The sequence below is a fragment of the Lytechinus pictus genome, chromosome 2 (genome assembly GCF_037042905.1).
Source record: "Lytechinus pictus isolate F3 Inbred chromosome 2, Lp3.0, whole genome shotgun sequence".
In the NCBI taxonomy this organism is placed as follows: Eukaryota; Metazoa; Echinodermata; class Echinoidea; order Temnopleuroida; family Toxopneustidae; genus Lytechinus; species Lytechinus pictus.
Genome location: NC_087246.1, coordinates 8,919,398 through 8,944,771, shown reverse-complemented (window position 1 = coordinate 8,944,771; position 25,374 = coordinate 8,919,398). Strand labels below are relative to the sequence as shown.

The window sequence follows — 25,374 nt, the reverse complement described above, 5'->3', positions numbered from 1 at the left end:
TTTGTTTAAAAACTATCAATTCATCCCTCACTCTTAATCTTTCATATACATGTATCCTTGCAATCCGAGCCAGACGATATCCGCGGGTAACAGCTCGGCCCTGATACCGGTTAGGTATTCGTGCAATTAACATTTGTACTAACTACGATTACGAATACGATATTCACGGAGGCTAAACAAGAAAATATTATGACAGAAATACCAAGGTCAAGAAGAGACAATGATACGACAATTACCATACACAATGCCTACCAATTGTGGGTGGAGCAGAGAGACAAATTTGGATTTAGATTGGGAGTTTTATCATGTGAAAATTTGAATGAGATATTTGCATTGCATCTACTGAACCTTCACTCGACTTGCACGACATGCACCGCCCGCGCCCCTCCTGCTACCTCCATAATCAGCGCCGGGCATGGGCCGGAGGAGCCCGAGGCCACGGAAGCTACCTCCACCTCCGCCGATGGTGATTGCATGCGAAGTCGACGCATGGAATCGCGAGAGACTCTCAAACTAAAAGTCAAACCACCCAGTCCAACTCCAAGACCAACCCAACCTGCCTTGCCTCACGTAACTTTGTTCCTACGAGAAGGTAATTTTAATCCTGGTTACGGCCTGTAAATCATGCCTCTATCCACTCTAGTCACTAGTGTTAGGCCTTGGCTGAAGTTAGGGTGTCTGTAAGTGTAAGTGTAACTAAGTCCCAGGGAGCTCCGGCCCGCGCAGCGGGCCGGAGCTCCCTGGGGTATCACAAGCAAGGCCAAGGGCAGGGGCTAGGCCAGGGACCGCAGGGCCGATTGCACGAAAGGGACTCCAAGAATCCAACCAAGGACCGTCTTTCGTGTCGCCCGTCTTTTAGTTTTATGATGCGCTGTATGCGGGATATTTCTGAAATGTATGATAAACAAATAAAATAAATCAATTTTATACAATTTCATGATATATCACATTTCATAAACAAAGATTTTGTTTACTTTAACAGATGAATAAAATATATTTCCAGGTAATTTATTTAGGCAGCGTAGCTCAGTCGGTTAGGTCGCATGTACTGTTGAAATGTTTCGGATAAGATTGTATTTACTATTTGTAGATCTCAACGTGAGGGATTCGAGTTCCGCTCATGCCGAAACGCATCTAACAAAAAAGTCTGATGCTATAGCGTTGTGTGTTAGCGTGCGCGTGCCTCTGTATTCAGTGCAGGTGTGAATACAGTTGGAAAACACTCCGTCCATCGGAAAGGACGCAAATGTTGGTCCTGTGTATAGAAGAGGTACAACCACTGGCGTAAATCCGTGTTGATGGGTGGGGGGGATGACTGAAATATTTTGGCATTTTTTTGCAATCATGTTTTTAGATATGCAAGGAATTGCCATTGATATGTCCACAGTGGCGTACCGTGGGTCACGGCATGGGGGGGGGGCACCAGCAAAAATGTTGAATCACTGTGTGAGTGCGCTAGTGAGCGCGCTCAGTTGCCAGTTATACTGACCTAATAGAGACATTTTAAGGACAATGTCATTAAACTGATGTGTATCTCACTGATCAAATAATGCGAGCGCGAAGCGCGAGGTGAATTTTTTTAATATTCACACCTAAAAAGGGACATTATAATCAAATTTGTGTAAACATGATAGGTACCTGCCTCGCTAAACAATGCGAGCGCGAAGCGCGAGCTGAAAATTTAGATAATTCAGACCTGAAGTGGGGCATTCTAAGGTTTTTTTGTAAGAATTAACTAGGACCATACGTATTTCATTAACCAAATGATGCGAGCGCGAAGCTGAAATTTTTTGATATTCAGATCAAAAGGGACATTTTAAGGACTGATTTTAGGAATTTATAAAAAGCAGACATATCTCACCAATCCACTAATGCGAACGTAATCCCGGACAGGAAATGTTTCATATATGCGAAGAAATCACTTTTTGAGTCGTGAAAAAGAAGCATATGTCACTACATAAACAATGATAACTCAAGTGCTAGGAAATATATTTGGTTTATATTGACTTGAAAACGGGATGTTTTAGTACAACAGGATTATATATCACGTTAAACAGACAATGCGAGCACCAGGAACAATGAAGACGTAGGCCCTGGGCAAATTATGTTTCATAAAGTTATGATAAATATGTTTCTTATGTAATGTAACATAACATAATTATAATATAATATAACATTATATGAATAATATTTTCTTCTTTCCCACTACGTTTCTCTTCCTTTCTCCCCCTTTTCTCCTTTTCCCGTTTTTTTTTTGTCAGCCGATGGGGGGGGGGGGGGATGTGCCCCCCATGCCCCCCGTAGTTACGCCACTGTATGTCCATATGGCAAATACCCCTCCAATATTATTATCTTTTTTACCCCATGATGGTTTAATGGTTTTATTAGAGATTACATTTAAAAAAATTTGACATTCCATCTTAATCCCTTCCCAAAGACCCCAACATTGATGATTTGGAAGAAACGGGGGTTTCTCTTCAATGTTATAATAAGGACATAAGTATTTCGTTTGGAAATGGTGAACTGGCTCTTTATTTGCATTTTATGATTCAATAATATTGTTTTATTTGTTAAGCGGTATTTTAGGAATAATTTTCACCAATAAAACAATTATCTCTTGTGATTTTTTTTCATTTCTTTCGTAAAAAGTGGGGGATGTTTGTACAGGCCATCCCCCCCTCCTCGAAAAGTGGGGGGGATATATCCCCCCATCCCCCCGGGATTTACGCCAGTGGGTACAACCTATGCACGTTAAAACCAATACACTATTCGTCAAAGGTGTTCACCCGGTGTATTGCACTTGCCGGTCCCGGCAAAATCCAGGTCAAGTACCCGATGCGTTTATGCCCAGGAGGGCCCTGCATCGTATACATCCAGATCCAAATTTAAAAAGCATTTCACATGGCGCATCATAATAAATGGGCGACACGAAACATGGTTCTTGCAAAGACCCTTTCGTGCAATCGGCCCCTGGTTATGATATAACCTTGTTCTCTGTTACTACTCCCTGTGTAATGAAATAAGGCAGGCAATGTTTGGCTTATTTTCTCTTTTTCTTTGGGACAAATGCTTGATTTTTTGACACTGTCAGTTTCCATTACAGCTATTCATCATTTGGCTCTTAAGTAAATTTGATTCTTTAAATTATTTTTTCTTGATTTAAAATAGAGATTGAAAAGTGACAATTGTCTCGCCATATTACTTTCAACCAATATAGGGTGTACCCAAAAATATGCCAAAAATTCAAGTTTTCGAGCGCTCTGGTGAATACAAAAAATTACTCCCAAGTTAGTAATGAAAAATAAATTGCAGCTGTATGGAAATAAGTATTTTTGGTCACAAAAGTGATACTTAAATGATTTTTTTTAAGTGTGTGCTGTGTTTAGCATTGGCATACCATAATCTAGACAGCTGGCAGCTGTCTGTTTCGAGGAGTTTTTTAACATTTTAATTTGAAATTTTTTTTTTCCTCGTACACAGACGGCTTGCTATCGTGTAGCCACCATTAGGGGGTTAACAAAGCAAAATCCCCCCGATGGGGCTCATCGATTTTTGTCTTTATTTCATAATCAAAAGAACTGTACCAAAATAGAGATAATTATTCCGTTTTGGCCTGAGTGAAATGCACCAAAACTGGGAAAATAAACTTAAAAGGGGGAAAAACAGTGACTTACTTCGGCTGTCGTGCAACTTCACTTCCCTGTTTTATCCGACCTTACTACATAAACATATGGCCATTGAGTCCCTGTACAGATCGAGCTAGAACTTCGGTCTCTGTATTTTGGTGCGTGGAGCCGAAGCTTTTGGTCTAACCATAATCCTACCTGTAGATTCCCCACAGGCAGGATGGTAATGAACCCTTGAGTGGCCTCTATCATGACGATTCTAAATTTCATCTTTGAACTGAAGCTGGGATAAGAGTTGGGTGAAGTTAGCGACCATTTTTTAGTGAGCAAATGATTTAGTCCCCTTAAAAGTTAAACCCAGGATTACCAAAGGGAAAAAGGCCTAGAGATCAGTTGGGTAATCCTGCTGTTTTACTTTTGTCTAGGCTTGACACTGCTGTGCAAACCCTTCACTCGGGTTAAGGATCTGAATGTGCAGCAAAATCATGCCTTGTGTACTGCTGAAGGCCCTCGCGAATTGAAACATCAAGTTTTGTATGTGGTAGTGAAGTCTTTGCGTGGAGACACACTTGCTGATCAAAGTTTCAATCAGGGTCTGTGCCTGAAGACTATGACACTGCCATGATGGCGATGATGGGCTAGATCTACTCTTTTGTTACTGCTCATACACGCATGAGCAATTACCTTTAACTTGAAAAGCAGGATTCCTTTATATTCAAGTACATTTCCTATCTGTTGTATATGATTTGATGTCAATGAATGATAGTAATAGTGGGATGGATCAGGCTTTGTCCCTTTGAAAATAGGCTTTGTTGTGCTTTCCACTGGGACTGGCCTCGACTTAGTGTGTGATGTCATACTGTATTAGTGTTTTGATTCCTTGGGCCTGGACACAGAAAATGTGTATTTTTTATTTTCCAGATTATAAATTTCTTCACCTCTATCAAATACAGATATCATATATAGCTTTTCTTTCATGCATGGATGTAAATTGACGAAACCAACAGCTTTGGACTAAATTTAATTTTTTTCCAAGCTTTTTGGTGCAGCTCTGAATTTTTGCATTTATGTGTAACAGTTTTTCCTGAGATAACAGATAAAATAAGTGCTGAAAAAAAAACATAGTCAAGAGCTGCAGGTATTCTTCTATTTGATTACAGAATAATTGTAATGCCATTTCCTCTGTGAGTTGTAAAAAAAAATCCATAGACTGGAAATCAAGAAAACGAAATTGTTTGTTCTACATACAAAGTCCAATATGGAGTCATATAATTCAGTTTGTTAAGCACAAGAGAGCCTTTATTGAAACCCGATAAATACTTGGCTGGCAAGCTTTTAAAATATGAAACTTGTGCTTTATAGAGTTTCCATTTGCCTTCACTTTTGGCTCCTGTCTGGGTCTTTAAGTTTTCTGATCAGATCGAATACTGGTAGTATTACATTTTGTCAAGTTAGTCTCTATTAATACCATCTCATATTCTCATATTAGATTAATATATTGAAAGGGTTTTTGCTAACTAGTTTGGCTTGCATTCAAGGTTCAACTCCATGTTTTGGGGGGTATACATGTTTTGACTCTGAGCATAGAAGAGGAGATTTACAAGATGACAGTGGGTATGATGATTCACGACTACTTAAGATAAGGCCATAATTGATAATTTATTTAAGATAAATTCAGTCTTTTTTCCCAATATCCCACTATATTTTGTATGATGACAGCCAGTGGCGGACCGTGACCCGGAGGAGACAGTTGATTGGAGGGGTACTGTATTGTTTGTGAACAATGATGTGCCCTTCCAATGCTTTTTCTCCTCCGGGTCACGGTCCGCCACTGATAACAGCTGACAAGTATATGAAGTATTACATCTTACCTGTTTTTATTCCTTTGTAAAACTTTCTAGATCTTCCAATTTCTCCTGGAGACAGAGGAGAAAATGATGCGACCGAAGGGATACCTGGAAAGCAGCCATCCAAGGGAAACACTGACACTCTCCATATAAAACAAGAGGACTTGCAAAGTTACTGCTCTAAAGTGGCATTGCGGGAAGAGACATCTGTTGATGACACCAATGTCGCTAAAAACCAAGCTGGTGAAGATGATTGGATAGAGGAAAATGAAATTGAAGGAGGGTGTGTATATGATGTGCAGATAAAGGAAGAAGTCATGGATGATGGCTATCAGGAAAATCAAGCTACTGGGTTGCAAGATGATGACGACAATGATGAGGATATTGAAGATGATGGAGAAGACAAAAATAAGCATTCCTCCTCGGAAAAAGGTATGGAAAAGCATTTTGAAGTTGGCAGAAAGACATGTATATCAATATTTTATAGCTATTTATATGTCATGCCAACTTTTGAAATGCTAGCATTTTTAATGATGTGAAGATCATCAGCAAAGTTAAGTTTTTAAGATATCATAAATAATGGATTTTCCAGGAAATGATTTTAAAGGGAATATAAGACAACAAAGCTATTGCATATTAATGCAAGTGAGGCTGTCAGGGGTGTTCTACCTGTTTATGGTCAAAGGTAAATGTTTTGAATTGCTACATTCTCCTGATGTATAATAGGCCCACCACACTTCTCATGATTGATCAACTAGTGAAATTAAGAAGAATTGTCCTTAGCATATATTTTTCAACACTTAAACCTAAAGGGGCCAAAAGGGTGGGGGGGGGGGGGTTGGAGGATACACAAATCACAAAAAATGAAATTTTTGGCACACCATTGTAGGGTCATATGGTGTTAAAAATAGAAAAATATTACTAGTATGTCAAATTTGCTTTATATCAAGGCTGTGATGAATTCGCTTTGGAGAGGCATAGATTTTACTTTAAATTTCATAAAAATGCATCCCAAGTTCTTGTAACTTTGCTATTCATATTTTGCAAGCATGCTTTCCCAAATATAAGATCAAGTTGCACTGTACAGTTGGCTGGGCTTGGCATTCATGATATGCTTGTAATCCATTTACATTTACTTTAAATTCCAGAGCTCATGTTCTCAATTAATTTGTAAAGTGGTACCCTTGTTTATACTGTTCTTGTGATTCTTTTTTTGAGAATAATAGACATAATACCAGCTTGATGGACATGATACATGTACCAGCTTTTTGTGACATGTGTGAGGTTGAGTATAGCTCTTTTAACACCTTGAGAATTTCTGATACTTTTTTTCTTTGTGTATTCTAATTTTATCTTCAAGACAGTAAAAATGACAATACACAGAGACAGCTCAAGTTCAGCTTTAAAGTATTCCAAGAATTCTGTTTGGCAGGAGACCATGCTATTGGAGAATTATCAGACATCGACTTGAAAATATTAGACGAACTATTGGGTAAATTCTATGCTGGTGTCAAAAGACAAAGTGGTGGGTCATACAGTAATAAGTCAATGCAGGCTTTGCGTTATGGGTTGCATAAATATTTCCATGATTTGCGAGGCATAGACATTATCAGGGGTTCCCAGTTTCTAAATTCTAGACAAGTATACAGAGCTGTTCTACAAAAGCTGAGAAAGGAGGGCAAAGCCAGTGTCATGCGTCATAAACCTGTCAGTGAATCCGACATGACTAAAATTCTGGACAGTGTTGATTTGAACACCCCGCGTGGATTACAGCGAAAAGTCTTTGTTGACATCATGACCCACTTTGTGTACAGAGGGGAAGAGAATCTACATGATATGAAGGCTCGTCACTTTGTTCTGTGTATACAAAACGGTCACCGGTATTTACGCATGGTTAACAAAGCTACATTAAGTGACAAGTCAACATTCCAGGAACGTATGTATGAAATTCGTGGGAGCAGTAGGTGTCCCGTTCAAACATTCTTGAAATTGCAGTCTAAACTGAATCAAGATTTACCATTTTTATGGCAAAAACCAAAGAAATTTGCACGAAGTCAGGGGCCATGGTATGACGGTGTTCGTCAGGGAATCCACACACTTCGAAGTATGACAAAGACAATCAGCAGTGAAGCAGGATGTTCTGCTGACTACACGAATTACAGCTTTAGAGTGAAGTCAAATACCCCCTATAATATCATCAGCTTACCATCAAAGGAACAAGTGACTGATTCAGGGCATCCATCCGAAACAAATAATGAACATCATGGCCAATCTAGTAACCAGAAAATAATGAGTCAATTGATCTCGAATGCTATAGTGATTGGCCTTGGTCTACCACAGAAACCATCTGATCATGGACAATAGGAATAAGAAATGTACACAAAGCCATGTACATAAATTTGACAATGTTGTAAAGCTCTTGGCTATTTATAATATGTTTGTGGCAACATTCCCTCAGGACATGGAAACCTAATGTTTATTGTTCAGCCTACTGTTGGAAATCATTGAATCAGAAGAGGCATGCAGTGTTCCAAGTATAGGTCATGAAAGGAGTTTACTGTTGATTTGTGTCCCAGAATGCGAGTTTACTCAGACTTTTTAAAGGGGTTTTTGAGGAGACACCTTTCATTCCAGACCACTTTATAATAAATACTTTCCCCATTCACCAGGAGTGATTCTCTGCTCATACATGTATACTCTCTTCTAATCATATCTTCTCAGATAACAAATGGCCGACATGTTCCGTGCCCAATCCAGGTGATACAATGTTGGAGTTTTCAGGTGCTAGCCCAAAGAAGAAGACCAGGTATGCAGGGGGAGGATTTAAATGTTCAGTTGGCGGATGTGGCAAGACCTATTATGATGGATATAGTATGCATGAGTTACCCAAACAAGAAGGATCAGTTAGAAGAGAATGGATGAATTTTCTCAAAGCCTCTAACTTTGATCCAGATGGACGATCTTTAGTGCACATCTGCAGTGGACACTTTGATCGTAGTCAATATGATGAAACACAGGTTATGATGTATAGGATGAAAATTCGGAAGCTATCACCTCGATTGAAGCCAACAGCCATCCCTTCCTTCCATAAAGCAACCCATCCATTCCCACCAGACTTTTTCAAACTATAAACAACAACCTTCATGACTATGGCAATAATAATGACCACGACTACAACTCAACAACATGTACCACTACAGTTTGAATTACAGACCATGTAATAGATTACAACAAACACTTCTTGGATGTCTACAATCTGCAAGCCCTAGCATGGTTGGACTCATGTCTACTTGAAGATGTCCATCATTATTCATGTTACAAGACATCTCCCATCCTGATGTAGGCCTTACACATCAGCTCATGGTCTCTCAGTGCACAACTTTGAAAAGGGGTAGGTAGCCTAAATATTCAAGTCTGCAGGCACACATATTTCCATAGCAGTAGGGCTGCCAACTGCAACATATTTCGAATTAGTAGTTTTAAGTATTAAAATCACATACTCCACCCAATAAACAAGATTTATTAGATTTTGATAATATATATTAAAAGTTTTTTATACACAAACCTGTGATTAATGAACATATAAAACTAGTTACCCCCTACATTGATTTTTTACATGCATAATGAGGGCATATATAGAAAGTGGCAGAAATGTTTAATGGTTTTCATGTATATATATATTTGCCCTGTGATGCAAGATCAAGATTATATGCCCATCCCCTGCGCTCCCATCCTCTGAATTTACTTTGGAAACTTTTTCTGTAATTTTTCTTGTTCAGTTTGAACAGTTAACGGTAGTGTAGTATCAATATGGCATCCAGTATTTATTAATGCACGATTTATACGATAATGCTCTACCCAAAAGCAGCAAGAGCACTTATGCACAAATCACTGATTCCTGTAGTATACTCCACACTGTGTGGTGTACAAACATTGTCTTTGCATTATACGTCTTGTACATAAAGACATGTCTACTGTCATAAGGCAAGTTATAATTTAGTGGTCAGTTACTGTAATTATCATTTTAAAAGAAATACTTTTACATTTTAAATCCATTGTGAGAAGACTGTGTGTTTTCACAGTTTTGTAAAGTTGTAGACAAAAGACTGTACAAAGTATGTTTGTACAATGTAGAACTCACTTGCCCTTTTAATTAATGAGTATTGTAAGAAACATATTTGCGTATTATGGAGAGCTAATTTTTTCAGTATCTTTCACGTTCCAGGAAGTTTTGGCAAGATAACTGCAAATGCTGGAGAGGCTTTAAGAAAGGCTAAGAAGGAACATCGATTTGTCCAGTGCTCTTTAGTTGTAAGTACAGAGAGAAAATTAATATCCTCATTCTTGATTGTCAGAGTTTCTAGAAACACATTCAATGAAATATATATAAATGCTTTTAAAATTGTGACTAAATTTCATTTTAAATTTAAATGATTGGAAGGAATTATGTTTGCTGAATATTGCAGACTATGTCATTTTTATTTATCAATTCTTATGCTTGTCTTATTTGAATTTCATACAATATTATGAAAACTCAGCACTCTATTCTATCTTTTAGATGATTTCAAATAATGTGGAGTGACATGTATTAAATGATTTCAACCCCTGATCTGAATTAAATAGAGAATGAAGTATGAGGATTTTATTTCATATTCAATCCTGCTCCTTTAACTGTGTTTTATTAATGAAATGTGTGAATGGCTTATTCTTGAGGGTATATAAACATTGTTATATATATTGAAAATTAGGCATTTGTTTATCAGGAAAAATTAGCCTGTCCATCTGATGAGCCTGTTCACTCTTAAATACTTGTTTTTGTGTAATCTTAAAAACTTGTTAATTCTTGTTTTCATTTGTTAAACACAGGCTGAGTGCTCCTCCAGTTATACTTTGAGAGGCAAGCCAAGATTCTGAAACGGTGTGATCTATTATGCAATGGAGATGACGGACATGGAAATCGATATTCAGTAAGATCGCTGGAGAGCCAGAAGTGGTTTGTGCTGGCCTGAATTCACCAAGATTTGACTTTAACCTTTAAACTTGCCCATAGAATATGCACATTTTGATAAGCACAAACAGGGCCTTGTGCACCTACTTGAGTGCTCTTCTGGTTCGAATTTTCTCCTCGCTCTTGGTTTAAACTCCCTGTGCAAAATGGGTAATTGACACAAAGGTCAAGAAAACAGAGAGCAAACTTAAGCTACAATGACACTTGCACGATTATGGAGTTTGCGCATTGAATCAAGAAGTATGCTGGCCAGTGCAAGCCAACGCTTGAAAAGGCATGCCAAAATTGTAGAATTTTTAAAATTTTGGCACAACAAATTCTGAGGACAATTGTTGTGAACTATTTGTAAACTGCACAATTTCGTAGGGCCAAGGTGTTATGTCATAACAGCATTAGGTGAAAATGGGGAGGAATGGAAAATAATGTTCACCTGCACGTCAAAGTTGTCAAAACGTTGCACAAGAAGTAATAGACTTTAAAACATGTACCGATAATCAGCTTTCAGGAGAAAAAAAACATTTCTTTTTTATTTCATATAATAAAAATTCCTTTTGTATTTCTTTGTTTTTTACCTTTTTATTTATATATTTTCTACATAATTTGTCAAGACATTATTGCAGTCAGAATAGCATCAAATTAAATAATTGCTGTTAATAAAAAGTAAAAATGATTACTCATTTATGAATTTGAGCTGAAAACACATTTTGTATTGACTTTGTACATGAAATCAATTTTTTGAGGAATTCTGGGTCTGACATGCACTTAAATAATGTTGTGTAATTTCTTTACTGTATAAACAGGTGTTGTTAATTTGGTCTCAAAAGCTGCGCATAACTTGGAAGAAAATACTTCTGAAATGACTTGGTGTGATCCTCAAACAGATTTGTTATGAAAAATGTTGAAGTGGGGCCATTATGCCCCCAGGAGTATTAAGGCCCTGTGCCATGCAAGCCTTTTGGATGATTTATGGGCAGTCACCTGCAATTCAACCGCAAACAAAATTTGAGTGGGCAACCTGTGTGCTGGTGACCTGCAGGTAGCAAAAATAGTCGCCTATATTATAAAGTTACAAGCAAGGATTGTATGTAACAAGGTAACAGGGCCTTAAGGGTTAAAAAGAGGAAAGAAAACTCAACCCTTCTAATGCTCTGTTAATTGGATCTCTTAAGAGTAGATAAAACATTTTTTTACCATTCTGTGTAATATTAGAGATGTCTCTTAAACTGCAAGGTATATTTTTGGTGTATTATTGAATATTTTACAATTCTGTGCTCATGGAATATTCATACATGAAATGAGGTTGAATTTTCATTTGAAACAAATGAAGAGCATGTTTGTGATTTTGATTATAAAGTTTTACTCAAAGTGATGTACACGTAATAGTGAAATATTGCCAATACCTGTGTAAGCCATTGGAAATATAAATTTGTAATAGTATTTATACAATGCTATTGTGCTGCCTTCAACCCAATTGAGGTAAATGGGTACCTGTTAGAAATTTATTCCTTAAAAAGCAGTGTGCATAGTATCTTCCCTGCTAAAGCCAGTGTAATTATGCTGCATTTTAGATAATTATTATTGTTATATTGGTGTGTTTTTGTGTTTTAAACATATCAATATTAAGAGGTATCTAAATGTTTCCTTCTTGGCCATCCATTTTGGATTAAAGTTCTTAAAGGGAACTCAACTAATGCATTGTCAAGTTATCTACATATTCATGTAGTATGTAAGACAAATTAATACTCTGTATAAGAATGTATTGCTGTATATGTATTATTATTTTACACCTAAAAGAACTTGACTATTTGAGATGTTTTTTTTTTCTTTTTAGGGATGGGGGCAGTTGCTTAGAAAAAGTCATGTTTATATGCCACAATTGAATTCCTATGCTTTGATGAATTGGTACAGTCTTGTAGAACTTGTAAATATAAATGTAACTCAAAAACCAAACACAAATTCCATTTTTGCCATTATGAATTCCAGATTAAAGAGATGGGTTGAAATTACGTCCATGCAGATAAATGACAAGATGTGATTAGTTTCAATATGCTTTAACCAGTATTCTTTTAGAGTCTTATTGCAATCATGCAGGGCGTGTACAACTGTAGTTCATGCAATTGTTATAAATAAATTCAGTTTTATTGCCACAAAATGGATGATGATGTAATTGTTACCATTTCAATCTCTTTCACTGATTCTTTGGTTAATGCCACATTATGGGTAATTACACTATAAAGTGGGTGATTCCAATTATGATTTTCAATGTTGATTTTAGTGTTGGGATGAAACAAACACCAATTGATTTTGTATCATTGTTAAAACCCAAAGTTTGTTTCAGTATCAATTTATAACACAATATTGAGAAATGATAATGTTCTGATTTCCACCCCTGATTTTTAATCGGATTATATTTTATTCGTAATGATTCAGATTTGCTAGATTTATGTGATTTAAGATTAAAGGTTGAAAGCATGATGTCTCAAAACCTTCATATTTTTAAAGGAAATATGCAAAATTAAATTTGTTCTAAACTCAAATTATATAGTAATTCAAAGATGTGTTATGGCCTAAAGACAGATTCTTTGGACAATCAAACTTCAAAGTTCACTCCCGGTCTGTGTTTTTGTCATGTTTGGAAGTTAACAGATGCAACATTAGACATACCACTTTATGAAAGGCTATTTAGATTTGATATTAAATTTATCTTTGTCTTACATGGACAAGTCTGTTCTACATTCTTCTTATTTTTTTATTACAAGCAATATCTTATGTGTCCATACTCAACTAACAGGATCAGTATTTAACAAGCACTAGAAGCTCCCTTTAACAGTTAACATGATAATGCAATATTTTTGGGTAATGATTGAGTGGGTGAAAGTATGATCAAGTATGTTGTGAAAGAAGTTACAAAGTCACTTTATGGCAAAAGAATACTATTTTCATTATGGCTTGTAGACTAGTTGAAATGAAGAAAATGGAGGCATTCATAATGACAGAAAGAAAGAGAGAAAGGGTACATCTAGAAGGAGTATTTATGGTTAATCTTCAAATCTGGGGGGGGGGGGGATACTCATGTATATGCAGCCCTTAAGCCCCCCCCCCCTTCACGCCTTTCAAGCAGTTCCCAAGCATATCATTTTCATTGACCAATATGTTCTCTATCCTAATCACCTCATTACTCAAAGACCTCATTTCATGTTAAATTCCAGTTCAACCCATTTGCAGAGAGCTATAATGATAATGATGATTATAATAACAACAACAATAATGATAATGGTAATAATAATTAGGATAATAATGGTAATAATTATCATATTGATGATAATATTGATTATGGTTGATGATAATGATGAATATATAGGGCTCCTAGGTCTACTTCAGTGCAGGTATAGTTAAAGGGATGGTCCGGGCTGAAAGTATTTATAGCTTAATAAATAGAGTTGAATTCACTAAGCAAAATGCCGAAAATTTCATCAAAATTGGATAACAAAGTTATTGAATTTTAAAGTTTAGCAATATTTTGTGAAAACAGTCGTCATGAATATTCACTAGGCAGGCTGATGATGTCACTTCCCCACTTGTTCTTTTGTATTTTATTATATGAAATTAGGTTTCTTCAAATTTTTTCCTCCAAGAACTAGAAAAATTGGATTGACAACTGATTTAGTGCATTATTTGCCGCAACCTATTTCATTATAAGAGAGACATATTATTCATACAAGTATGAAATAATGAAAAAATTATGATTTCATGCATATAAGAAAATGGAAAGTGGAGATGTGACATCATTAGCCCACCTAATGAATATTCATGACGACTGTTTTCACAAAATATTGCTAAACTTTAAACTTCAATAACTTTATCATTTGTTATCCGATTTTGATGAAATTTTCGGCATTTTGTTCAGTGATTTCTACTCTATGTATTAAGATATAGATATTTTCAGCCCGGACCATCCCTTTAAAAAGTGACAATTTACCCATCTGACTGTGCTCATTGAAGCATAGACGTTAATTCCGTATTCACTCAGAGGGTAGCCCCTAAAATTACATACCGTACATTGTAATGTAAAAATATTTTTTTTGTTTAGGAGGATTTAGGCCTACTTTTTTGATTAATTTGGTATGGTCATTAGGCAGCAAAATCCAGGACGATTTTTATCCTTCACCCTTTTCTTTCTTTCTCTTTTTTTATTCAGCACCTTTTGCATCCTTCCCGTCTCTTTATGCTCCCCCTTTGTAAAAAGTCACATTAACGAAACCTCTCTCTCCCCCTCTTTCTCTCCCTCCCCTTCTTTATATCTTTCTATCTATCTTTCTCTCTGTCTCTCTCTCTCTTTCTTTCTTTATTTCCTTCTTAACGAGGGCAGTATTGCATGGCTAATATAACATTTGGTTTTACCTCTGTGTTTGTAATCAATCCTTTTTAAAATATATATCAGTGTCAAACTATTTTTTATTGTATGTTTGGCTTTTGTCATTATTTTGTAAGTAAAATTTTAATTTGACAAGTTTAAAAATCTTTCTATCTTTCTTAGTTTCTTTTTTTTCTTTCTCTCCCTGAATGAGATGGAAGGATTCAAAAGGTGCAAAAAAAAAAAAAAAAAAAGAAAGAAAGAAAGAAAGAAAGAAAGAAAGAAAGAGGGGCGGGGGAGCCCCCTCTCTGTGAAAAGTCACACTAACAAAACCGACTCCAAACCGGTCCATGTTGTATCGGTAATTGCCTATTTCTACAGAGAGTCCATGGGCTGTGTGATTGTATCTGTCATATCTGCCTTTGGAGGAAGAGGGGAAGAGTATAAGAAGAAGATAGTAAGGTGAGAATAGGATGAATTGTATAATGCAATGAGAAGGCGATCAAACATAATTGGAAAACGGAGGAGCGAGAAGGGCAATAATCTCTTTTCTTCTCTCTTTTCTTATTATCTGTTTCTCTCTTTCGCTCTTCCCATCCGCCCTATCTCTCTCTTACATCAATTTTTTTATGTCTCTCTCTCTCATCCTCTCTTCACCTTTTTACCCCATTTGTTGTTTTTTGTTCTCGTTTCGGCTATTTTTTGTGTTCCTTTTTATCCAGTTATTGACACTATTCGAGACTCTCCTCAGATATGCACTTTTATAAAGCTTTATAAGAAAAAGAGATAACTTAAACGAGAAATACGCATATCATTATGAAAAAACAATTTTAATAAAGTAATAATACTTAATTGAGTCTGTACAGCAAATACTAATTCCATTTTGATCCAGCAAAATGATCATGATTTCATGAAATGCATTTGTGTTAACATAAATAAACATTTCAGTTTAATGTTAATGTGAATTTTTATCCATTAGTACATTCATGGTTCATAACAAGTTATCAGTTAATTGATATCAATATTAGTCTCATTGTTCGTTTCATTTTTTTTTACATTTTTCCTTTTTTTTTCTCTTACTGCTTAAATATACATGCTCCAGAATAATATTGATATACATGTACGTTCATTTTGAAACATTAAAATACAGTAAGTCACACATTTGAAATAAAAAATGGTACAGGTTTATGTTTATGATACTAAGATGTTACACCGCAGGCCTATCAAGCAAGATCAAGCTTATTTTAATGCAAAAAAAAAACATTCAGCGTTTGATCAAACCAAGAAGAGGTTTGTTACCACAGTCAATCAAATATAACGATTGCCCCCCCCCCAAGATTCTCACTTTAAGAAAGATTATTAACAGTATTTTTTTTAAATTCCGTCCATCACCAATATGATTAAACTTTTCATCTACCACAGAGCACGTGGATTAGCAACGATTAGGCCTTCCATTAGGAGCTGTTTTACACCAGCCACAGCAGATTGGAATCCGGCGTTGTAGTCGCAAGCGACCTCGTTTTGAATGTAATCAGATCGGTCATTGACGAACTCATCTCTGTCGTTTGGACCACCAACCAGGGCTCCGTAAAGGATCTGTGGGTTGGGTCCTGGGGCGCCAAATTCGTTCCACCCGCATGGAGCTGGCAAGTCGGGGCAGGAACTGTGTGGGTAAAGGGTTCAAAGATGAAATAATGGTTGATAAGGTGAGGCTATCACTGTTTACTACTGGAACATCTGATATTCATAGAGACACCGCTCATAATGTAGCTTCTTCATATTTTATGTTCCCTAAAGCTACAAAAAAAAATCATGCAAAAATAATCAAGATGGCCGGGCTATAACTGTAATTCTATTTTCTCACATCGAAGTTTCTTTGTTTTTTCCCCTCCTTTTTGGAAGCCTTGATCGAGATAAGGGAGATTGTACAGTTGATAAGCAAAATATTAATTTTGTTTAAACCGTTTTCATCTTCTCAAGTGGACAAGGGTGTTGATAATCCACACCACCCTAATAATCATCTCTACAACCGTTACAATATAAATAGTAGATTCGATAAAAGTTGAAACATATTTTCTTACCTAGCCCGGTGATGTGGTCTATCAGGAGGGTTGTCACCAAATCCGACTACGAAACTACGACCGTTTGATCCTAACATGTAGTCGATCTGTTCTTGGGCGAAGTCACAATATTGCGAGCTAAGACCAGATCGACAGGCAATGGAGGCCAAGAATGCAGTGTTGGCTGAGATTTTAAAAAAGGGATAATAATAACTGTTAGAATATAGATATATTTATAACTGTTATTGCAATTGTGAAACCACTGTTCCCATCCAAACGCACCTCGAACCTTCTCTTTTGACATATCACTTCCATTTTAATTTATGTTTTGATAAATGAAGTAATAGATTTGCATTTTATCGCTTTTATTTCTGATAGTTATGAAATATTGATTGTTCAAAATTAATCATGCAAAACTATAAATATATTCATCAAAATCAGACAGGAAACAACACGAAGTTATACAAATTTAAAGTTTTGTAGTATTATGGTGAAACAGGCAGTTTTACACATACACTCATGAATATTTTATGAGCAAGCTAACAATCTAATATCCCCACTTATTCTTTTGTATTGTATTATTATCATATCGATTTTGCCTATTGTAAAATAATTGCTGCTTATTTTTGTAACCTTACTGGACAATATGCTTCCCGCATTGAGTAAAATACTGCCCCAACTGGTTGGACACATAATTACCCTCGTGCTGGTTAAAATTTTACACAACATTTTTTTTTACAGTGTATGACATCATCAGCCCATCTATTGCATATTCATGACGGCGTGCACAAGTGTTTTCACAAAATATTACTGAAATCTAAAGTTCAATAACTTTGTTATTTGTTATGAGATTTTTGTGATATTTTCATCGTTTTGCTCATTGATTTTACTGTATTTATGTAGAAATAATAATTTTCAGCTCGGAGTAGCCCTTTAACATCGATTTGCGCAAAGTTTGAGATCGGAAATAATACAGCCTGAGCAATATATGGTTAGGATGTTTTGTTATCGATTTGATGATAAGACCTACCAGAATAACGGAGTGAACCCCATTGAGATCGCCAAGCCAAGCCTCCAGGTGTATAGGTCACATCACCTCCTCGCATCCAGCTATCTAAGTAAGTCTTGACGGCATTTTCATACTGGGTTTGACTCGTACCATCGCTCAGCTGATACATCATAAGCTACAATTAAAAGATACGTAATAGTCAGTGTAAGTGTTTCTTTTAATATGATAACTGATAACAACAATTAACGATCAATTATCAATAATAGCTTCATATTTAGGAAATGGTGAATTTTATTGTCAACTTGTCAAGTGCTCTGTAAAATAGTTACAAGGAATTTCCTCGAAGCGCATCTTACCTGCAGACCTGCTTTCTTATCATCCCAGTCAAACGCCCATGGTTTGGCATCAAGTCCATGCTGCTGATATAGATTAAGTGCCTTATTATAATAAGTCTGATCACCTGATGCTCGGTACAACCAGGCTGCAGCATAGGCCAGTTCGTCAACATAATGGGATGAACTGTATTAAGAGGTAATCATTGGATTACATAGTTATGATTCAATATGATTAAGCCGATAGATGATTAAAGTCAGATGAATGGTTTTAACGTGAATATTAATTTAGAAATTGGGTGCATTTTATCATCATGTTTATAGGTTTGTAATTATTATTGATATCATATGAGGTTATGTTAGTCGTACCAGAGTAAAGCACATTCATATTTCAAAAATCTTGTCAACCGGACTCCGGGACCGGACTCAAGCATCTTATTATATGCTCCATAGAGTATATATATAAAGCATCTTGTAAGAGCTTTATCACTGACATACATTTCTTTTCAGCCAGTAAGATATACGGACTCAGGTAGAATTATAACAAGTATAAGGTTGGAGCCACTTACAAATCGTCTTGCAAAACGGTGCACAGATTAGGAATGAAATTGATAATTGTTGATTGTTGTCACTTACTGATAGAAGCTGTCAGCGTTTGGGATGGAACTAGAGTAGTATCCCCGGTAAGTATCAGCAAACTCGAAGAGCTGAATAGCATGGGTTAAGAGAGCTGAGGAATATACAGCATCTGGAAGACGTATAGAAAAGGAAAGATGATGAGAAAAATATTGATTTTATTGTAGTGCCATTTTGTACATTACAAGTGATGTTGCGTTATTAATTGTCCCCATAGACAAGTGTCTCTGCTCTTTCACGATTTAAGGACTGGAACGTGAAGAAAATGTAATTGATGTAAATAAAATCGATTTGTACATCAAAAGTTCGACAGGATATTTCAGATAGAATGCGCTGGAAATTTGCACTCATTCTTTTACATCAAGTGAGCTGTTGCTAATAATCACAACATTAATTTCGTGATAAAGAATTAATAAGAGTTAAAAAGAAAATGAAAAAAACAGTTTTGCAACTCAGGGCATACTCACCTTTCTTGAAGATTAAAGAAGCTGCAGCAAGGGCAGCGGCAGTCTCTCCGGCAACATCAGAGCCTGGATTGGAAGGATCAAGCTTGAAAGCTGGTCTAGCTCCAGACAGTTCTTCAGGTCTGACCCACAAAGAATGGTCAAAGTGACCATCACCCACTTGAGCGTAAAACTCGTTGGGGGAGACATGACATTTCATGAAGTAATCAGTGGCCCATTTAATGCTGTCGAGAGCGTTTTCGTATTCACCAGCCGAGATGTATGCATCTTGGTACTCGATGATGCCCCAAGCTAGGAGGGTGGTTGATGATGCCATTGGCAACCCGAATTTCACAGTGTCTCCAGCTGGAAATAAAGTTATATTCAGATTACTACTTTTATCTTAATTTCATTGTCTTTAAAAAAGACTACTATAATACACTTTTGTCATAAATAATGATGTCTCATTTTATACTGTCGACGCTGTATTGATATTTGATTATGAAGCAGATAGGAGACACAATTTCGTTATTTCATTGATATCTATTTAGAAAATTGGCTTAATCACTGCTTGTGAAAAATATTTGGAAAATAAAATAATCTCCTTTGAAGTAACAAGTCGATACTTCTGAAAGTTAGAGATTGAATAAGTAATGAAATTATCTTACCGTCATACCATCCACCGGTAAGACTCTCACCGTTGCTACCCTGATCATTGAGTGCAGAATCACCACGGTAAGGAATACGATTCGATGATGGAAGGGCACCTGATCTCTGGGCCTCGTAGAACAAGATGGACTTATGAAGGACTTCGTCGTAGTCAGCATAATCTCCAACTGTAGGAATTATAAGCAAGAGAGTGTGAATTAAGCTTAATGGAGGAAGAAAAAAAAATCGATATACTCTCCAGAATACAAAAATGTAAGAAAGGCAGTCTCCGAAAGTGAATTCACAGTCATATTCATAACTTTGCAGAACAGTTCCAAATTTAAAACAGGACTGCTGTATGATTAGCGAGAAGGAAGTCACTGCCCTTTATTTTCATTCAGCTGTTTATAGTAGGCAGTAGCATTATATGCAGTCAACGTCAGAAAACGGAAAAAAAATAATAACAACCAATCAAAGAAGACAAATAATATCATTGAAAAATAAGTTATATACCTTTAGGGGTTACAGTTGATACATCAGGTAAAGTTTTAGTAGTTTCCATTAAGCCAGTTGAGTCGGTTGTAGATTCTTCGGCGATCGTGGTGGTTTCATCGGTGACATCATCGGTAGTGACATCTGGTGTATTCGGAGTTGTGGATTCAAGATCTGCCGTCGTCGCATCTGGACCAAGGGTGGTAGACTTTCCATCTTCAGTTGTGACTTCAGGATAAATCGTTGCGACTTGCGATGTCGTTTCCTCTGCAGTTGTCACCTCTGGGACAACAGTTGTCTCCATTGTAGATGGCAGTGGATTGGTGGTGGTAAGTGGGATAGTCGTAGAGACTGTCGTCGTTGGAATCGTTGTTGTTGGAATAGTTGTAGTAGGGACGTAATATTCCGGGCACTCACAGTCGGGCTGGTTGAGAAGACGAATCTGGAAATCAGGAATTCCTGCAGAGATGGCGCCAATGAATTCGGCATCGAATTCAGCGCCGGCAAGATCTGAATTCCATTGTTGGTTGGTCAGGGTGTATCTTGTAAATGTGGAATCGATGCCTTGTATAAGAGCTGTCCATATCTGAAGACGAAAATATAGAAGTCAGAGTCAGTATCAGAAATGACGATCTTCATGTACGCCTAAATTACGTAATTTTACCTCATTTCAACGATCGACCAGCATCAAAATCTTAACCCTTTGCCTCACATGGCATCGCATTGCAATTAAAACCACCACACACATTTTAGATAACTATAGGCATACTCTCATCTCAATTTACAACTCACCTGTAAATTCCAGACTGGTTCGGAAAACTCGAGCTCAGCAGTCCATCCCCCGGTCAATGAGTTGGTGACGGGTACGCGGACTCGACCTTTGAAGTTATTACCCCACTCATCGATAAGCTGACGTACAGTGCCACAAGAGCAAACACCATTGTCGACCACTGAAGATACCTTTGGAAAAAAAAACCCATAGATTTCATATGCTTACTTACTTGGTAGGCAGAACAAACTAACAATCACTGACTGTTTTACAAAAATTATTAGTATAAATCTTGCCATTCTTGTACAATTGCCTGGATATTCATGTGGAATTGCAAAAAAAAAGATTATTAGAGCTGATAAGTTACCAGCTATTTCTACTTCCACGAGGAAATCATCTTCCGCAGTAATATTAATTATTATTTGGACATTTTAAAACAACTCTTTAATAAAAGGGAATATGAACCTTTTCGAATAGAATTCAAGCTGCATCAACATTGAGCATGATAAGCCTATTTTATCTAGATAACTATTACAAGGAAAGTCTTCACCTTGATAAGCAGAAATCAAAATAAACACACACTATGATAGTGAGATAAAATGAGTGGATATAGATCTTACCTCAGATGTGATATCGTCGCAAGCTGGATGATCTTCCATTAGGAAGCTGAAAGTTGGTATGATCGCTGATGATAGTGAACCAATGAACTCGGCCTGGTAAACCACTCCAACGTCTAGTCTTCGGTTCCATTGTTGATTACGAAGACGATAAACGCGTTTGTCATTGCTCACACTCAGAATAGATGCAGTCCAAATCTATATAGAAACCATTACAGAGCATAGTTGGAGTAAGTCAAGAGCCAAGCTTATAAATCAAAATACATGAGATCACAAATAACCTGGCTATTTTTCAGTGCGTTTGGTTACATGTAAGTCAATTCACGTTTCCCACAGAAGAAAGATGCAGGAATTACAAGAAGCAAAATTAGTTTGAATAAATAGATTTCAATGATATTTAAAATGACAATACCATGGGAAACGTAATGATAAAATCATTTTGGTTGGTAGGGAAAGCATGATTATATTTTGTAGGTATTCACCTGAAGATTGTTGACAGGATCAGAGAAGATCAGTGATGCTGTCCATCCACCAGAAAGTCTGGTAGAGATTGGAAGACGCACACGACCTTTAAAGTTTCCTGGCCATTCATCGAGGAGTTCATACTCAGCTTCACAACTACCATCGCTCAGGTCAGGAAGGCTGGATGATGACTGGCTGCTTGATAAATCTGTCAGCTGTAAATAAATATGATAAATATTGGTATAACACAAAATTCACAGTTTTTGATTATATATTGCCAAAAGGTAGCACTTTTTATGTTTTTATTAAAGATTATGCAGGATTCCTTCTTTGATGCTTACCTCGTTACATAGTCCATTGTCATTCAATGTAGCCGTTCCATGGGTTCCTCCTCCCTGGTTCTGTCGTAGGTATCCGATGAATTCAAGCTCAAGGTATGTGTTGGGATAAATTACAGGGTTCCAGTTCATGTTACCAAGCTCATAGACAAGGTTATCAGCACTCCGAGATATGATCTGGGCTCTCCAGATCTATAAAAGAAAACAAATTACATCAAAATTAAAGAAAAAACATGATAATTGATTAGTCTGTTTAAAAATAAATGTACTCAAACCGAAATTAAATGAATATTTAGGTATCAATGATTAGACCGTTTTCGTCTTCAAACTCCTGATTTGTCTAATAAAAACATAAAAGGGGCATTATATAAGATTTAATTCAATTCAAGACTTTATTCCAAACATAACCGCATAAGCAGAGGTCCATATAAACAAACATCATAGTATACATCAGACAGACATACAGAGATAAAACTAGATTAAACAAAGAACAGATAATTATGTATAAAGAGTAGAACAAGGTATAAAATAATCACACTAAAATGATACTAGAAATTAACAATGAATACACAAAACAAAGTGACAGCAACGTATAAAAAGTACAATGGAAATATTTACAAATGGCAATATGAGTAACTTGTTTCAATAAAAGACAAATATGCGTAACTATTTTTAGTAGATCACGACTCATGACCCTGCCATTAAATTGTTATATGCCTACCAATGCTTCCACAACTCTGATGTTATCATGGACATTGAATTTTATAGTCATCAATCGTTTCAGAATAGAAATTGCATGAAAATTGACCAGTCGCTGAAATCAGTATTGTAAATACAAAACACTGATTGAAAATTATTATCAACATTATTATTACATGTATTGTTATTATTATTATCATCATCATCATTACTATCAATATTACAATAATAATATGAATAATACCACTATCATCATTATTATTACTTACATCTAGATTGTACACGGGTCGGTCAAATACTACAGTGACTGTCCAGCCTCCGCCGTAGATAGAACTTGTACATTCATCGACGGAAAGAGTCATTCGTCCCTTAAATGCTCCAGGCCAGGCTTGTTCAATGATGGTTCGTTCTGACTGACAAACTTGAGGAATAAGACCAAGTCCAAGAAGGACTAGGACCACGAATGTCCGCTTCATGATCTGAGAAGAAAGGGAGAATGATATAAAAACAAATATGCATTTTAATAATAGTAAACGGTAAGTATTAAACATTTCATTTAAGCTGTCTGTTCAATTGAAATTGTATTCGTCGAGTTAATTTAAGCGCCAACATACGCCCGTTATTTATATTGAATAAAATTGTATTAAAAGTGTTTAATCTACTTACAGACTGGTATTCGGACAATCACATTACACAACTCAATGTTTTCTAAAAAGAAATATGTTAAAACTACTTACATTTAAGCTTCAGATTACGTTCTTGAGCTCAGGATATCAGTTCTATTATCTTCTGTTACGTCTCTGAAATTTTGAAGTCCTGCTTCTAAGTTTTTTAAAGTTTCTTGTACCAAATTATAACGAATGTAAAACAAATAAAAGAGTTGTTCAAGTGCGATTCTTTCGAGATTGTTTTCCCATCCGACCAGCAGAGGGTTGAGAAAGTTTCTTGATGTCTATCCAAGATCCATTCTTATTTATACCCTTTCCCTGGTCCAACTCAATCGATATTTACCCCTCACTGACGTCAGAAAGTTATTTTGTTAAAACATGGTCCAGTGCCCCCAGCCTCAGAGTCTTCTGTACATTATAACCCAAAACACCGTTCAACAATCAAGAAACTATTATGACGTCGACCATCCGTTCCCTTTTACGTAGACTGCCATCTCTTTGTTAATCCTTATCTCTTAATGGGTGCCCTGGAAATTCTTGGACATGTTAAAACTGTTTTTCTATATTGCTTCTCCAATAACTTATAGGAATGTGGATATTGCGGATGTCATTAAAGGTCAAGCCCACCTCAGTAAAAAGTTGATTTGAATCAATAGAGAAAAATCAGACAAGCATAGTGTTGAAAATATCAAAATTTGATGTAAAATAAGCAAGCTATGACATTTTAAAATTTCACTTATTTTTCACAAAATTATATGCACAATTCAGTCACATGCAAATAAGAGAACCGATGATGTCCCTCACTATTATTTTATTGTTTAAATTATACAATATTTCAATTTTTACAGATTTGACAATAAGGACCAACTTGACTGATGGTAATTCCGCATGTTCAGGGAGAAATAAAAGTTTGTTTCACAAGGCAATGAGGAGAAAATATGAATTTTTCATATAATAAAATACAAAAGAAATAGTGAGTGACGGATGTCATAGTTCTTCATTTGCATACCGACCGAGATGTGCTTATGAAATTACTGTTTTGTGAAATTAAACGAAAATTAAAAGTGTCATATTTACAACTCTTTTATTTTACAACCGAATTTGATGAAATTTTCAGTGTTATGCTTGTTAGATTTATATCTTTTTATTCAAATTAACTTTATGTCGGGGTAGACTTGTCCTTTAAAGACGGATTCCAGACGTATTTTTAAAGGAATTTTAATCTACGTAAAAGGGTATGACGTACTAATAAGAACTATAAAATTGTTTGTTCCTCAGCTTCATTTTTATCAACCAATTTTGGGGTGCATATTTCCCCTCAGAAAGTAGGCCTTAAACAAATTACACTCGTATTTTCAATTTTATT

The 25,374-nt window shown here is 36.2% G+C and overlaps 2 protein-coding genes across 3 annotated transcripts; one reads left to right on the top strand and one right to left on the bottom strand.

The window, feature by feature from the left end:
- The first annotated feature begins 129 nt into the window (after positions 1 to 129).
- On the top strand, positions 130 to 13,195 carry LOC129254873 (uncharacterized). Of its 2 annotated transcripts, none has more exons than XM_064108788.1 (5): positions 130 to 592; positions 5,528 to 5,905; positions 8,195 to 8,864; positions 9,699 to 9,784; positions 10,340 to 13,195. In XM_064108788.1, exons 1-3 carry the CDS (start codon positions 190 to 192, stop codon positions 8,602 to 8,604), a joined length of 1,191 nt encoding a protein of 396 aa, XP_063964858.1. In that variant the 5' UTR covers positions 130 to 189; the 3' UTR covers positions 8,605 to 8,864; positions 9,699 to 9,784; positions 10,340 to 13,195. The 2 variants fall into 2 exon arrangements, with proteins under 2 accessions (XP_063964858.1, XP_054749386.2); XM_054893411.2 differs by having other exon boundaries at positions 6,834 to 8,864.
- Positions 13,196 to 15,644: 2,449 nt separating this feature from the next.
- LOC129254871 (uncharacterized) lies at positions 15,645 to 24,562 on the bottom strand. The gene is made up of 14 exons (XM_064108777.1): positions 24,078 to 24,562; positions 23,610 to 23,819; positions 22,645 to 22,833; positions 22,324 to 22,518; positions 21,845 to 22,039; positions 21,248 to 21,415; positions 20,477 to 21,041; positions 19,984 to 20,151; positions 19,340 to 19,681; positions 18,873 to 18,984; positions 18,261 to 18,423; positions 17,926 to 18,079; positions 16,917 to 17,079; positions 15,645 to 16,498 (listed from the first exon to the last, which is right to left on the bottom strand). Exons 2-14 carry the CDS (start codon positions 23,814 to 23,816, stop codon positions 16,249 to 16,251), a joined length of 2,871 nt encoding a protein of 956 aa, XP_063964847.1. The 5' UTR covers positions 23,817 to 23,819; positions 24,078 to 24,562; the 3' UTR covers positions 15,645 to 16,248.
- Between the last annotated feature and the right edge of the window lie 812 nt (positions 24,563 to 25,374).

What these genes read in the sequence shown, in the direction of transcription:
- LOC129254873 (XM_054893411.2), top strand. Translation starts at nt 190, where the DNA reads ATGACAGAAATACCAAGGTCAAGAAGAGACAATGATACGACAATTACC. An exon ending in AACTTTGTTCCTACGAGAAG is followed by an intron (nt 593 to 5,527) that starts GTAATTTTAATC and finishes AAAACTTTCTAG; the next exon opens with ATCTTCCAATTTCTCCTGGA. An exon ending in GCATTCCTCCTCGGAAAAAG is followed by an intron (nt 5,906 to 6,833) that starts GTATGGAAAAGC and finishes TTTATCTTCAAG; the next exon opens with ACAGTAAAAATGACAATACA.
- LOC129254871 (XM_064108777.1), bottom strand. Translation starts at nt 23,816, where the DNA reads ATGAAGCGGACATTCGTGGTCCTAGTCCTTCTTGGACTTGGTCTTATT. An exon ending in ATCAACTGTAACCCCTAAAG is followed by an intron (nt 20,152 to 20,476) that starts GTATATAACTTA and finishes TAATTCCTACAG; the next exon opens with TTGGAGATTATGCTGACTAC. An exon ending in AGACCACATCACCGGGCTAG is followed by an intron (nt 16,499 to 16,916) that starts GTAAGAAAATAT and finishes TTACCCACACAG; the next exon opens with TTCCTGCCCCGACTTGCCAG.